Source organism: Sarcophilus harrisii, chromosome 1 (assembly GCF_902635505.1).
Source record: "Sarcophilus harrisii chromosome 1, mSarHar1.11, whole genome shotgun sequence".
Taxonomy (NCBI): Eukaryota; Metazoa; Chordata; class Mammalia; order Dasyuromorphia; family Dasyuridae; genus Sarcophilus; species Sarcophilus harrisii.
Window position 1 is genome coordinate 17,895,365 of NC_045426.1, and position 16,370 is coordinate 17,911,734.

A 16,370-nucleotide genomic window follows, 5' to 3' on the forward strand; every position below is an offset into this window, starting at 1 on the left:
ACCTCTTGTTTGATCATGAATTTTTCCCCTTCCCATAGATCTGACAAGTAAAGACTATTCATGCTCTTCTAATTTGCTTGTAGTGCTTAATATTCTCTTTACCTCCCTAGTTTTATCTTTTATTTTTTGGCTGGCTTTATCAAGTTCTAAGAAGGAACAGTTGAGGTCCCCTCATCACTAGTATTGTTTTGCTCCTTATTTCTTCCTGTAACTCACTTAACTTCTCCTTTAAGAATTTGGATTCTATGCCACATGTGGTATATATATTTAACATTGATATTGCTTCATTGTCTATAGTACCCTTTAGCAAGATGTGGTTTGCTTCCTTATCTCTTAATTAGGTCTATTTTTGCTTTGATTTTGTCTGAGATCAAGATTGCTTTTTTTTTACTTCAGTTGAAGTATAATCGAGTTTCTCCAACCCCTTACTTTTACTCTGTGTGTGTGTCTCTGCTACAATTGTGTTTCTTGTAAAGTATATATTATCAGATTTTGGTTTTTGATATGCTCTGCTATAAGCTTCCATTTTCATGGGAGAGTTCATTGCATTCAAATTCAGTTATGATTACTATCTGTGTACTTCTCTAGGGAAGGAAGTTTCTTCATCAAGGAGTTTAACAATGATTTTAGATCAAGTCTATATCTCAATTAGACTGGTTACTCAGAACAATGCTGTAAGTATAGTTTAGCTATATTTTAGTAAAGAACTATGTTCTTGTGTAAAAGGAAAAAAAAAAAAACATGAGCTCAGTGATAGTACACACTAATTGGATTCAGAACTACTAAAATAGGCCCACAGATCAGTTGGCTATCAATGATCCCATGTCTACGGAAAAAATAACAGAGCCCTCAAATGTGCTCATGGAACATCTTTGGAATACAGGCTTGGCCCTACACTGTTCTTCATCAATCACTTCAATTAAAAATAGCATTTTTGTTAAATCTGCGTATGATAAAAAGCTAAAGTGGATGGCTAATATGTTTGATGACTTCATGGTTCAGTAAAATCTCAAAAGGCTAAAATAGGTCCAAATCTAAGATAAAATCAAACAGAGAAAATTTTAGTCTCGTTCAGAATAATAATATTTTTAGAACAACCAGAAAATGAGCTTTTGGTATTCTAAATGTGAACTATATAAATCAATGAATAAGGAATAAATATATTTTGACTAAACTGAATTCTATCAATTTTGATATTCTTACTATAATGAATTGGTCTATAAGAACACTTGTAGCTAAAAGTAAAGATGGCTCACATGTCTTTCTTAGAAAGGGAAAAGAATTGGTAGAGTATGTTTTTTTCATGTATTCAAAAGTAACAAGAAAATTTTATGGGATTTTTGAACATTTCATGTTAAAATGTTCATAATTATCTGCAAAAAGACTACGAAAATATGAGAATCTAGGTACCAAAATCTCTGACAAAGAATGAAAAATCATCCTACGAAGAACTTGGTAATGCCTTCCAAATTAAACCAATATATACTGATACTAAATGATTTTATCCCAGAGTTAGGGATAGATGAATATTTTGAAAACTGGGAATTAGGAATAAGAAATAAAACATACCAAGAACTTATTTATGACCTAAAAATATGCCCTAAAGGCATCAGACATGGTAAGACTAAATATGACAAAAGTGAAATAAATAGTATTTTTTAATTTTTATAAATATATTTTATTTTAAATTGACAGTACTTCTACAGTTAGAGAATGACCTGTTATTAATTTGGGAGACAGTAATAAAACAGTTTTCTGAATATAAAGAGACTACCAACTTAATATTAGATCAAAAATCATGGGACTGTAGATTTAGAGACAGACAGGTTCTGAAAGTTCATCAAGTCCAAACCTCTCAAATCAAAGGAAATAATAAGGCCTATGTGAGTGAAGTGACTTGCCCAGGTCAACATTTTATAAGTGTCTTAGTAGGGATTTGAACCCAGCTTCTATTACCTCCAACTCCAGTTCTCTTATTTTCTATTTCATAAACAAAATTAATAAAATACAAATAAAAAAGGTTAAAAGGTTGGCTGTGTAAACAACTATAATGAGCTATTTATTTAAATGGATTACTGAAGATAAAAAGATGTGATATGGATGGAATAAACAACAAAGAAATTTATTACATTAATTTCATTTGGAGATTGGGCCAACAAAAATCAACTGTCACAACAAGGAGATAAAAAAGAACCTAAAAAGCACCTAAGTTAGCAAACATTTGACTTACTTGCCAAGAGGGAGATGGTAGCCATGGACAGCACCACTTTATAATATAAATGTTTGTTAAATCTTAAAAGAGAAAAATGGTGGAAAATTAATAATAGTATCATTCCATAAAAACAAAGAGAAGTAGTAAACTGGTTTAAAAAAAAGAAAAGCTAGCTTCACGAAAAATTTAGCAAGAAGCCAGACTACAATAATAAGTAAAGGGATACCAAAAATTCATAAGGAAATCCACACAGACAACAATAAACAGAAACAAAATGGAAAAGATCTGCAAAAAGTTTTCATAACAAACCTTTTCACCACCAAGTGACCAGATACCAACTCTTAACATCACAGGCTTAGAAATACATACAGAGACAGAAGAAACAGAATCTTAAAAAAGCAGGAGGGAGGTGAGGGAGAGAAGGAGCAGGACTAAAACTAGTACACATAAAAGAAGAGATGCTGGAGGCAACACAAGTGTAAGAATGTTGATACAAGTATAAATTAATTACTGAGTTACCTTGAAAAGGTGGGAAAATGGAAAGATATCCAAGGAATAGAAAAAACTTTAGATTTTAATAGTAGCAAAGAAAAAGCTGACTAAGGATATATAAACTACAGACATATATCTATTTTCCCATCTACATAAAAATTTTATAAGAATCATCTATACATACATCAATAGTATCCTAAATTAGGACAGAAACAGGAGGCAAAATTTTACAAATAACAACAGTAGTGAACATCTTTACCTTAAAGCAACTCAGAATCAAAGAACATGAGATCTCACTATACTTATTGTAGGTTGTTTTTTTAAAAATGGTTTTGACTTAATAAAGAAACTATCAAGATTTCTCTTGTACAAAATTAAGATAACCTTGACTAACAACCCAGTTACCATTAGCATTAGGCATGACAAAGTAAGCTGGTCAAAGAAAAGACTTAATGGTAGGGCCATGATAAAAAGCAGGATTTTCTCTCACTGTTGATCTTTTTGTAGATAACTTCGTGTTGGTTGCATCAATCCCTTGAACAATGCAGAACTTTTCAAATTAGGTCCATGACCACTCAAAAGAATTTGACCTAATCACTCTCATAAGAAAAAGCAAGTGGTTGAAGAATATCTACTGTCCAGATACAATATGATATGAGATAAATATCCAAATGATATTTGGATGAGATAAATAACCAAAAGACTGCCTCTACCAGTATATGTATGTACGCATATATTCTCTCTTTATGATTTTATGAATGGATAGAGAAAAAGGAGGAGGGAGAGCAAGATGAATAATGTAAGTGAACAATGAGTTGGTTTGAAATTAAACAGGATGAAGAGGCCAGATATTATTATCCTTTACAAACACCAGAACTCCTTTAATGATCCTACAATTTCAATTCTATCAGGATTGTATGGATGTGAGTCATGAACACTAAAGTTTTTCAAAAACTAAAACTGAGAATCATCCAAAGGATATTGGAAAAGCCTTACAGAATAGAAATCAATCAACCAGCATTTATTTAAGCATTTACTATGTGCTTGTGCTAACTTCAGGGGAAAAACAAAGAAATGGTATCATCAGAGAAATAAAGGATCAAAAAAGATTATTTTATCTTATGATGGAGGGAGAAAACCATTGAACTGTGTTGATATTATTGATAAACTTGTATATCAAGAGATAAAGAAGGAAGATACATGGAATGAATAATTCAGAAAGACACAGACAAGAGACATAGACTTGGCAGTACTGTATGGATGACATGATATCTAACGAGCTAAAGGGAATACCCAGACTGTTGAGATTACCCATATTTAAAGTCTTTCCCTTGACTTGAAAAAATCAAATTCACAAGATCTAATGATAGCACTATGATGAAGTAGGATTTCCTATAATTGGAGAAGTGTGGTTCTGGAGTAATAGTCTCAAAAGAGCTATGGTTGTGAGGGCACTTTTAACTCTACAGGAGTTGATAAGTGATGGCAGCTGAAAATGCTGAGTCCTGATGTCCTGTGTCCTATTTGATTTAGCCAAGGGGAATAGGAAAAGCTTCCTACATTATGCCAGAGAAACAAGAGGCAGGGATGGGGTATAGTGTCCCAGGTATGGGAAATACCCAGGATGAAGGTTCAAGATAGGAAATAGAATATCTTTTGAGATCTGTAAGCAGGGCAATGTAGCCAGATCATATAAGTAGGTGAAGGGGACTCGAGTACAAGACTGTAAAAGGGGAATAGGCCAATTTATACAAAGCTCTCAGCACCAAACAATGAAACTTTATACTTAACCCTGGAACTCAGTGAGCAGGACACATCGCCAGATCAATTTTAGAAAAAAACAGTTAAGGGAAGAGTGGATTAGAGTGAGTAGAGTCTTGAGGCAAGGAGGAAATTTCCACAGCCCAGGTAAGAAGTGACAAGAGCCTGAACTAGGGTTGTGACTGTAAATGGAGATAAAAGAGATCTAGCGAAAAGATGCTGAGAAGGTAAGAACATGATGTGGGTAATATGTTGGACAGTGAAGTAAGAAAGAGGAATCAAGGAAGATAATCAATGTTGTTAGCCTGGGTGACTGGAAGGATAACAGCGCCCTCAACAGTTACAAAAAAGTTTGGAAAAAAGAAGTATTTGTGTGAAAGGCGGGAGGGGAAAGACAAGACATCCAGTTCAAGGTAACTAAGGATGGAAATTATGTGATTGTGGCTCAAGTGAGAAATCAGGAGAATCATTTACAGAAAAATGATACTTGAACTCATGGAATCTGATGAGATCACTAAGCAAGATAGAAAAGAAGAGGCCCTATGATAGAGATAGGGAACATTTTTCTCTACTAAGGGCCATTTGGATATTTCATCATTTACAGGCCATACAAAATTATCAACTTCTAGAATTCAAGCAGAGGGAGGCTGTTGTACCTAGTTTTCAGCTCTTTATCACCCATGGCTGCCTTGGCAGGGCCAAACCAAATGATTTCACGGACCTCCTACAGTCCTTGGGTTGAACGCTTCCCACCCCTATCTTAGTTGATAAAGTCTTGGAAGATTTCCATAGTAAATCTCACAGAGAAAAGTGGAAAATTGGCAGAGAGCAATGAAGAGTGGAGAGAAAGAAGCAGCCCCAAGTATTGCTATCAATGGGTCTGGTGAACTGTGAGGTAGGGTCCTAATCAGAAAGGACTCATGCAAAAGGGTAACAGAAGATTAAGAGGAGAAGAGAATGTATGCAAAGCTGTAAGGGAAAGTACAAAAGCTAATCTACAAAGACAGACAAGCTTGTCTTGTTCCATTAAAGGTCAAGTTGAGATTAGATAATAAATTCTTTGGGCACCCAATCAGCCCCATTTCTTGATTTGTTCTAGCGCTGTTTAGCAGCACATGAATAGGAACAACTGGGATGACTGGGAAAAGTAACTCCGAGTTGAAGTGTCAACAGGTATGAGAGAGATAGGACAAATGATGAGCTGATTCACCAATGGGTCGAGACATGCAACAAAGAGTGCAGCCAGTATGAGGTTGACATAATGAGAAAGAGCCAAAGAGTGGAGAGATGGAGGGAATGGGAAAGATGAAGGGATAAGGATGAAGAAGAGGCACAGAGCTCATAAAACAGGGAAAGATGAAATAACAAAAGATTATAATCAGATTACGGTATTACTATGGGCAGCCAGGTGGCAACATAGTGCAAAGAGCTCAAATCCAGCCTTAGAAAAACACTTCCTAGTTGTGTAATCCTGGGCAAGTCACTTAATCCCGTTTGCCTCAGTTTGCTCAAATGTAAAATGAGCTGGAGAAGGAAATGACAAACATATGAGTATCTCTGAAAATGGGGACACAAAGAGACAGACATAACTGAAAACTAAACAACAAAAATGTTATTATGCAAGATATAATTAATGTATCTTAACTGGGCCTACTTTAAACTTTTATAATAAAGTATGTAAAATAACTAGTAAACTTCCATCAAAATATTTGAATTCAATATCAAATTAAATAATAAAAAATTACCATATTCACAGCAATGATCTTCAGAAATTTGTATGGCTCAATATACCCCACAACATACATAGGAAATAATGAAGCCATCTGAAAAAAAAATATAGTGAAAATGTTGTATAAAATTTAATTATTAGTCTCAGATGCAAAACACACTAGAGAAAACACTTCTAAGTATATTAGCATTATGATAAAAACCCTTTTCTAATAATATCTGACAAATGGCTTCCAAAAATCAATGTCCATTTAGAAAACAAGGAATCTCAATTATAGAATAACTTAATGTTTCAGAAACAAACCTTAAAAGAATAAGAGTATTCAATTATTTCATAAATATATATTATTTTTATAAAAGGCTAGTTCATAATTTTACATTTCTATCTCCATTATAAGTTTACCCAGTAGACACTATCTCAGTTATAAAGGATTTTTAATATGAAAATATTTTAATTTCCAGATGGCATACAGATAAAAATGTTTACATTGAACGATACTTCACTGTAGCATGGAGGTGATCAATGGTTCTCAAAAGCTTGGCCAGCAATGCCCAAACTCTGACAGGCTCTACCATGAATAGATTGACAGCAGAGTTCTGGGAATAAACTATTACCAATTTATTAAGTTATTACCATTATTAAGTTATTAAACTATTACCAGTTTATTATTATTTAAAAGAGCACATAGCCTCTATGTGCTTGCTCTAGCCTCAGCACACACTCATAAGCAGACTGGCCACTTGGCAGTAGGTTCTTTGACCATGGCTACCCATACAACAGATGAGTCTGCTATAAAAGTGAGAATGTGGTGGAAAAGGGGGCTAAAGGTTAACACCTTTTTAATACCTATTTTCTATTGACTTGTACACATCAGTTGGTGATACTTTAAACATGAAACGTTTGTCCAAAAAGTGGCCTCGCCCAAAGTAGAAGATCTTATTATTCTATTATGCTCCTGCTGTAAAAAAAGCTACTACTATCCCAAATGCCTATTTTATTTGTTGAAAAAAAAACTTTTGTGAAAATAATATATACACAAGAAGATATCCCTGGTGATGGTTAAAAAGCAAGCATGCAAAGTAACAAAAATTAGTAGACTTTATAGTAAAACAACTGCCTGAAAGGTATAGAACACAATATCCCAGTGTGCTTATATTTGTTGACTAAAAAAGAAAGTAATTTGATTCAATAAAGCAAAATACCAACTTAAAGACTCTGCAACAAGGAATCTCTCATTCATATTTTAAAAATCATAAAAGACTGCTACAAAGATTTGACAACAGATATAACTTTGTTAATAACTTTGTTCATATGCTCTTTGTGGGAAATGACTCAATCAAGAAACACTGGAAAACTTTTTAATTTAAAAAAGATTGTTCTATCTTTTCAATCAAGGAAAAACTATGTATAAATTATGCTTATGATGTAGATTCTACTATACAAGATGATGTACAGTTCATAAAGATGATGATATATCACAATACAGATCTTGAACACCGAAGATGATAAACAATGAACCGGCCCCTTGCCTGAAGAGAATATGAGGTAGATTTGATTGCCTTTAGAAAAGTCTGCAGTGCTTTTAAGACACCAAGCTTTTTCCTCAAACTAAATCCCAGTATTCTTTTTAGTGATGTTACATAGCAGTAAGCAAGAGAAAACTAGTCTAGAATTTAAGTTTTGACTCATCTAATGAAATAGTACATGGTAGGTGGACATACAACATATTATCAATAAAGAATAACACAGGAAAATGTCTGGTCATGGCACGGAAATTAAGAACTAATTTATAGGCATCCCACATACTCCCATAGTAACCATGCAATGTAAAGAGAGTTACATAAAAAAAGGCCCTAACAGATTCAGTGAACCTCTTATGAAGAATTTAAAAAAGGATTTAAGTAAGAGTTGGGCAAAATGAAAAAATCGGAAAAATAACCAGAGGAAAAATATTCCTATCAATAGGACCACAAATTCACCATAAAGTATCACTATACATATATATCTCCCTATGGAATCTTTCTATATTTCATATTCAATTAAACTTTAATTTTTATGTGAACAAAAAACTAATTTTAATAATGCAATATGGTCTTTAATATCCTTTTATTCATAAGTACAGAAAATGGAATTTTCATTTTAAACCATTTTCCTAATAATTTAAAAGTTAAAACTAAATGTTCTTTATATAAATTTAAAATTTGTTTACTCTATAGATAGCTAATTTTACAAACCAAACTAAAAAAACTTGTGGGGGAAAGAAAGCAAAAATGTTCATTCAAAAATTCAAGTCACATTTATTAAGTACCTACTATGTAAGCTACACATGATAGACAATCAAGAGACAGATATGAAATAAACAATCCCTGCCCTAAAGGAGCTTATCATCTAATAATGAAAATAGAGGAATACATTTAAATATAATACAAGTCAGATTATGATACACAGATGATAAGAGGACACAAAGGCACTTTATTGAGCTATATAAAACCATATGAGAAAAAATAATCTAGGTTTTAGGATACCTGGAACTGTTCTGGGTGCACTTTAGCTCATCAATAAATATTTGCCTTTTGAATACATGAATGAGTATATTAATAAGGATGAATGACAAATTATAGAGGTATTTGTTCAAAACTTTTCCAGCTGATTCCAAAAAGAAACAATAACATTCAAAACAGTCGATCAATTTTCTGAAGCAGTCTAAATATCTGTAGATATTTTCAGTGAAGTAAAAGAACCTAGGACTTGGCTAAAGCCCATACTTTACAGAGTTCAAACTGAAATGGGATAATCTTTGATGCTTCTCTCCATCTCACCAGTGAGGGCACCTTCCTCCACCAAAGTTAAGTCATACCTCCTGTGAATCTTCAACCATAAGATGCTAAGGATGGTCCTCAAGAAATTTCATATACACCAACAGATCTTGCTTCTTCTTCAGAGGTTGTACTTCAGTCTTGTTATATGCTCTCTTTTACTTTTTTGGTTCTACATCTTCCTGACTTCTTTTATGCCATATTTCCTGCACAAACCCTTCACTGCTTCTTCATGACCTGGTCCCCATTTGAGAAATCTGCAAGATTTATTTCTTCAGAGACTGCAGAATTCCACACTGTAAATAAAACCATATGGCACTGCTGGAAAAATATTATCAATAAGATGGGTCCTTGGTTGAGAGAACAGTTTAGCGTTACTATTAAAAGCAATGTACAAAGTTGTGACACATGGTTGTAATGGAACATAACTTCCTATAAGAAATGATGAGCATGTAGATTTCAGAAAAACCTGGAAAGACTTATATAAACTGATGTTGGATTGTTAGGAACCTCTCCAAACATCCAGGCCGAAACCAACAGGGTCAGGTCAGGGCACGTTCTCATGGAAGGGGGGCTCCACGGTTTATGTCATCATGCAGAGCTGCACTGTTTCCAGGGACCCAAAAAGAGTCGGGAAACAAATAGTGGCCTTTTGCGCAAGAGCGGGCACATCCTCCTGTTTGTCTCTCCCAAGCTCCTGGTTGGTTGACTGTGGTTGTTTCCAAAGGCCCCACATGTTCACTTGTTTGGCTTTTTAAGATGGGCAGAGGGGACAAGGAAGAGGAAAGGAGTTCCTGACCATGTAACTGACTGGCAATAAATAAAGCTGTCTTCTTTTTCCCACTCCTCTGGCTCCTGACTCTTCCTCTCAAGAACACTTGAGTCCAGAACTACTGTGAAGACTAATGGTAAGACCCCTGGCTGCCCCCACAGATAGGATCTGGACAGTGGCACCTGAACAGTGGCACCTGAACAGGGACTTGAACCCTGGACCGTGGAGATACAAGCATTGGGTGAAATGAGCAGAATCGGGAGATCACTGTACACAGTAACAGCCACATTGTATTATCAACAACAACTGACTTGGTTCTTCTCAGCAATACAATAATCTAAGACTCATGATGAAACATGCTACCCACATTCAGAGAAATAAATGATAAGAGTCTGAGTGAAGACTGAAGCATACTTTTTAATTTTTTTTTGGGGGGGGTAGTTTGAGGTTTTCCCCTTTTGTTCTATTTCTTCTTTCACAATATGATTAATGTGGAAATGTTTTACATAATTGCACAGATATAACTTTTACCAGATAGCTTAGTATCTGGGGGATGGAGGGAGAAACATTTGAAACTCAAAATCTTTCAAAAATGAACATTGGAAATTATCTTTACATGTAATTGGAAAAATAAAATTCTATTAATTTTTTAAAATAACACACAGAGACTTCCAGTTAAAAAGCATCACAAATAATCAATATCAATATTCAATATAAATGCAACAATTGTGATGATATCTAAAATAATTTTAAAGAAAATGCAATAATTACAAGAAGACATAAAATTATCCTGGTGTGTGATACTAGAGATTGGCTTTTAATCTTTAATGTGGAGTTTAAACTAGTTGACCAGATGGGACTCTAGTCCAAAGCATTCAGTGCAGATAAACCAAGTAAGAGAACTTATATAGGGTTTAAGCTAACTAAGATTTGCAAACAGAATATATAACCTGAATATACAATCTTATAGGGGAAACAAAGACAGATAAGGGGGGCAAGGACACTTGGGAGGATGGACAAGCCATAATTCCAAGAAAGGATCATAACTTAATCTTGACAAGATAGGGATCAAGATAAGAAGGTCAAGGGCAGGAGACAGTGAGGCATGGGGAATTATCAAGGATCAAGATTTAGAAAATCAAGTCTTTTCGATTTCCTTGGAGAACTTCTCAATTTGTTCCTTTTTTTTTTTTTTTTTTTTTTTTTTTTTTTGTCACATCAAGAACTCGAATTTGAATGCCTGCACACTCATTTAGCTCTTTTAGTATGGATTCACTGCTAACACTTGCTATGACTTTGGTCCCTTCTTTGGCAAAGGCTAAAGCAGCTGCCTGACCAATTCCTTGAGCAGTCAAAACAATGACCTTCCCATCAAGTTGACCCATAGTACAGTCTAGAGCTCAGACCTGGATTTTATAACACAATGGTATGTAAAGGTGGTCAGAGTTTTTCCTGGGCTCTTTTTTTTAAAAACTCAATTTCCAGTCCTACTGGCAAAGAAGGGAGATGGCTATGATTTATTATTCAGGGCTCAACAGGTGAGGAATTCCAATGTGCTGCTTTCATACCTAGAAAAATATGATGAAACTTTAACCAAAAAAGATGTTTAGGACTTGAAAAGAATTTTAACAAATTTAGATATGCTGGATCTCTAGTGATTACTCCATTAGAATACAAAGAAATATACATAATTGCCAGCTATACAAAGAACCTTAAATATTGATCAAATGTTAGGGCATAAAAGTCTCACAAACAAATGAAATAAAGTAGAAATATCTAATACATTCTTTACTGGCCAAAGTAAAATATAATATTCAGTTAATGCTTTTGAATAAACGACTAAAAATTAATGGAGACTAAATAATTTAAAGAATTGAAGAAAGTCAAAAAACAAGTCTGAGAAAGAACAGAAAGTTTCAGCTAAGAAAATGATAACAATAAGACAACAAAGCGAAACTTTTCAAATAAAACTAAAATATTCCTTAGATAAAAAATTATTCTATTCTATTCTATATTATTTTGCCAAAGAAAAATTAAATCAATGAACTTCTTAAAGGACAGTCAATGTACTTTTATTAAACACCTAATATACCCTAAGCACTTTCCTAATTGCTGGGAATACAAAGATCTGTTTTTGCAAATGGAATGCAAAGTTCACAGTCTAATGGAAAAGATAAAATGCAGTTAAACCATATAGAAACTAGATAAAAGATAAAATGGAAATTTCACTAGAAATAAGAAGCACTGGAAAGGGCTTTCTATAAAAGAGTAGATTTTAACCATTACTTGGAAGGAAGCCAGAAGATGGAGATGAGGAAGCATTCCATGCCTTAGAGTCAATCAGTGAAAATACTTTAAGTAAGGAGATGAGGTATCTGAAGAAGAACAAGACTGTAAAGGAATATGGGGGAAGGAAAGAATGGAGAAGGCAAGGTAAAGGAGACTGGAAAGATGGCTGGGGTAGGATTGTGAAAAAGCTTTTAAAATAGGATTTATTTGCTTATTCTGAAATTGACAGGAAGACATTAAGAAATTTCTGAGTGGATGCTGGAGGTAGGGACTTTTTTATGGATTTCATGAAAGTCAATGATATCTGAGTGGATAATGGTGTGGAATAGGGAGAGATTTGAAACATAAGATTGGACCAATCATGTCTGCCCACATTCTCTCTTTATTCCTGTGGCTCCCTATTACCTCTAAGATCAAATAAAAAAATCCCATTTGTCTGTGAAAAAACTTTCACAACCTAGGCCCTTTCTACCTTTCTAGGTTTCTATATACTCTGTGTCTCTTACAGAAGACACTTCCACCTGTCAATTCTGGACATTTTTACTGACTGACTAGCTGGCCCCTATCCCTTCATGTTTTCATTTCCTCCTAGCCAGGAAGGATACTTCCTTCAAGTATCAGCTAAAGCCCAACCTTATCCAAGAAAGTTTTTCCAATCTCCATTTATGCTAAATGTCTTTCCTCTGAGCATTCTCTCCAATTTATACACTACATGTACCTCTTATTCATTAGACCTTAAGGTCCTTGACAATAAGAACTGCCTTTTGGCTTTCTTTGAATCCCAGTATTTAATATAGCATCTAGAAGACAATAAAGTATTTAATAAAGGATTTAAGCATGCAGTTAAAAACCAAAAACAAATCAAACTGAAACTCAAATTAGAAATTCGAAAATTGAAAGAGCTTAACAAAATGAAAGGAAAAAAAATCCATCTTATTTATAAATAAAAATGGGAGCTATATTTTTTTGGGAAAAAACTAATAAAAGGGATAAATTACATTAAATAGAATTCACAATTGGAGTATAAAAGAAACTATCAGAAAACTGCTGTGTTCAATTATTTGCCAACAAAAATAACAAATGAAATTAATATTTTAAAATGTAAAATATTCCAATAAATGGAATGAATTACTTTTTTTAAAAAATTCTATAACAAATAAACTGAACAAGTCATAAATTAATTTCAAAAGAAAAAAACCAGGATCTACTGGTGAATTTTACCAAAAATTCATTCACTGGAGTATTATGTAAAAATGTTAATAAAAATAGAAAAACAAGAGATCCTTCTAAACTCTTTCCCTGATACAAATCTGGCCACAGCAGCAGAAAACAAAATAAAAACTACAGGTCATTATTCATAAGGAATACCAAAACTAAAACATGAAATATTAAGGAAGAGGATAAAACAATTTAAAAGATTATGCAATATGATCATGTTCAACATTCGCCAGGAATACATTTCACTATGAGAATCATAAATATAATGCTTAAAAATCTTTTGACAAAATCCAACCATCATTAAACACACACACACACACACACACACACACACACACATAGAAACAGATCCTTTTATAATTTAGTAAATAGTACTGATCTAAGACCAAGGTTATATGTAATGGGGATCAAGAGTTCTTTATATTTAAAATTAGGGGTAAACCAAGGATATCTGTTATCACCACTGTTATTTCTAAAAATTCCAATAAAACAAATTTAAAAAAATACAAAGAATAAGTTCTGTCAAAACTAAAACTATTGCTTTTCTGTATTTGGAAAACATGAAGTCAGCTAAAATTAGTTGAAACAATTGCTTCAGGAACAAAAACAGAATATAAAACAAACCTACATAAATAATCTTCTTTTTAAAATATTGCCAACAAATCCCAAGAGGAAAAGATGCTAAACGGTATAGGGGATAAAGCACAGGCCTTGGAGTCAGGAAGACCTGAATTCAAACCAGCCTTAACATGTCCTAGCTGTGTGATCCTGGGCAAGTCACTTAACCTCAGCTGCTGCTCAAAAAAAAAAGAAAAGATAAAAATAGGTAATCCATTGAGAATAAAACTATAGTATGTGGAAAAAAAAATTTGAGGAATCTACCAACAATATCCACATTGAAAAAATAAAGGAAAAATAAAATTATAAAACTCCCTTAAAAAGAAACATAGACTTAGGCTTCTAATATATGTTTAGACCATGATAATGTAATTTCTAACATAATCCAAATTTCTCTGCTGCAAAACCATTCTGTCTGCCAAAGAATTAAACAGTAAAATAATGATAACTAAATTGAACTATCAGAACAAAAAGTCAAGAAGCTCAAGAAAATAATGAAAAAAAAGTGGGAGATTTTTAAAGGACCTAGCAGTACCCAGATTTCAAATTTTACTAAAAAGCAGTATTCATTAAAACTATTTCATACTAGGTTAAAAATGAGAGAGAGACAGTGTGAGACAAGCTAGGGTTAAATTTCCCCAGAACAGTTAAAATTCAATTCCTTAGAAACAGCAGTCAGTAGCAGATAATAAGAAATACTGAAAAGCTGATTTCACAGAATGTTGTAAGCCTCAAGGTAATGTAAGAGAATAAATCTCTCTCACCAATTTTCTCTTTCAGAGAAGAGACTCACTTAACTTCAAACTTTTGATAAAGATGTCTAAACTAGAAACTGGTTTAAACTGACCAAGTTCAAGGACCAGGAAAAGTTTCTCTATCATGCTTCCTTTAGCTTCACGTATATAAGCTGACACACCCTGCACAGAATTAGAATTTCATTAATAGAACATGAGGAGGGAGGGGAAACATGTTTAGGAAGCATGTAAGAAATGATGTAACCCTAAGAGGAAAAGAACTGACCACTCCATTCTTTGGGGGAGGGAACTGCAACAAACTGATGCATAAAGCTTGTCGGCTTTGGCACCTCGGGCTCCCTCTTCCTATCAGAGAGGTAGAGCCAGCTTCCAGCCAGAAACTTCCAATTTCTCTGGACTTTCTCCCTCAATAAAATTTCTATTTTATCTGACTTTCAAGTCAGCTTGTTTCTAACAATATATTAGTATTCACGGATAGATTAAGTGCATATACATGTGCAAACACATACATACATACACACAACCCAAAAGCAAATGGACATGGTAGCAATGAATGTGATAAAACTCCAAACTCTTACATGCTGCTAAGGGAAAGTCTCAACTATCCTACAAAAAACTTCTCGGAAAACTGGAAAAGTTTGTCAGAAATTTGATAATTACTAATATCTTATACCATATATACTAAAAAGAATTCCAAATGAATATATGATTTAAACAAAAATTGGAGGAGCAAGTCAATACTTTTAATAACTAGGGAAAGAGTTCATGATCAAGCAAGAGAGAAGTAAAAACAGATAATTTTTATTATATAAAAATAAAAAGTTTTCGTGCAAATGAAACCAATGCAGTTAAAATTAGAAGGGAAACAAATAGTATAAAATTTTTGCAGTAATATTCTCTAATAAAGACCTTATATCCAAAATAAACAAGGAACTGATTCAAATACTTATGAATAAAAAGCATTACCTAATAAATAAATAATCAATAGATATGAAGAAGGAAGTTTTCAAAAAGCTAAATGAAACAATAGTCCAAACCATTAATTAGAGAAATGAAAATTAAAACAACTCTGAGATTCCACCTCCAAGTTAACAAATTGGCAAAGATAGTCCCAAAAAAAAGGAAAATTACAAAGATTGGAAGAGGTGTGAAAAGATAGATCCACTGGTACCCCATTAAAGCTGGGGTCAGGCAGACTCATCTCCCTGAGTTTAAAACTGGTTTCAGACACTTAACTGGCTATGTGACCCTAGACAGGTCACTTAATTGCTTCTTTTTTCTTCATCTGTAAAATGAACTGGAGAAATAAATGGCAAACCATTCTAGTATCTTTGCTAAGAAAAATCCCAATATGGGATCAGAAAGCATCAAATATGACTGAAACAAATAAATACACAACAAAAAACAACTATGAGGAATTGGTCCATCCATTCTGGAAATCCAAGAGTCACTAAACTCTCCAAGACTATATCTCCTCACCCCCAAAGAAATCAAAGAAAGAAGAAAAAGGTCCCAATATATAGCATATTCACATAAGTTTTTTTTTAACTGGCACAAAATTTAAAACTAAAGAGGTGCCCATAAATTAGAATGGCCAAACAAATTATAGTACATCAACTTTATAAAATATTATTGCACCATAGTAAAATGACAAAAGGGAAGATTTTAGAAAATCCTAGCAAGATTTGCATAAACTTGCTGCCAAATT

The 16,370-nt window shown here is 33.5% G+C and overlaps 1 protein-coding gene across 5 annotated transcripts in view; it reads right to left on the reverse strand.

The window, feature by feature from the left end:
• Positions 1–16,370, reverse strand: part of LOC100921232 (probable C-mannosyltransferase DPY19L1) — a 144,017-nt gene that overhangs the window by 50,194 nt on the left and 77,453 nt on the right. For all 5 annotated transcript variants that reach the window (XR_004232067.1, XR_004232066.1, XM_031953021.1 and 2 more), the window contains exon 10: positions 6,211–6,288. Coding sequence is in view for 3 of the 5 variants with exons in the window: in XM_031953021.1 (XP_031808881.1) it covers positions 6,211–6,288 (78 nt within the window). In the remaining 2 variants the exon portion in view is untranslated. The remainder of the gene's footprint in view (positions 1–6,210; positions 6,289–16,370) is intronic.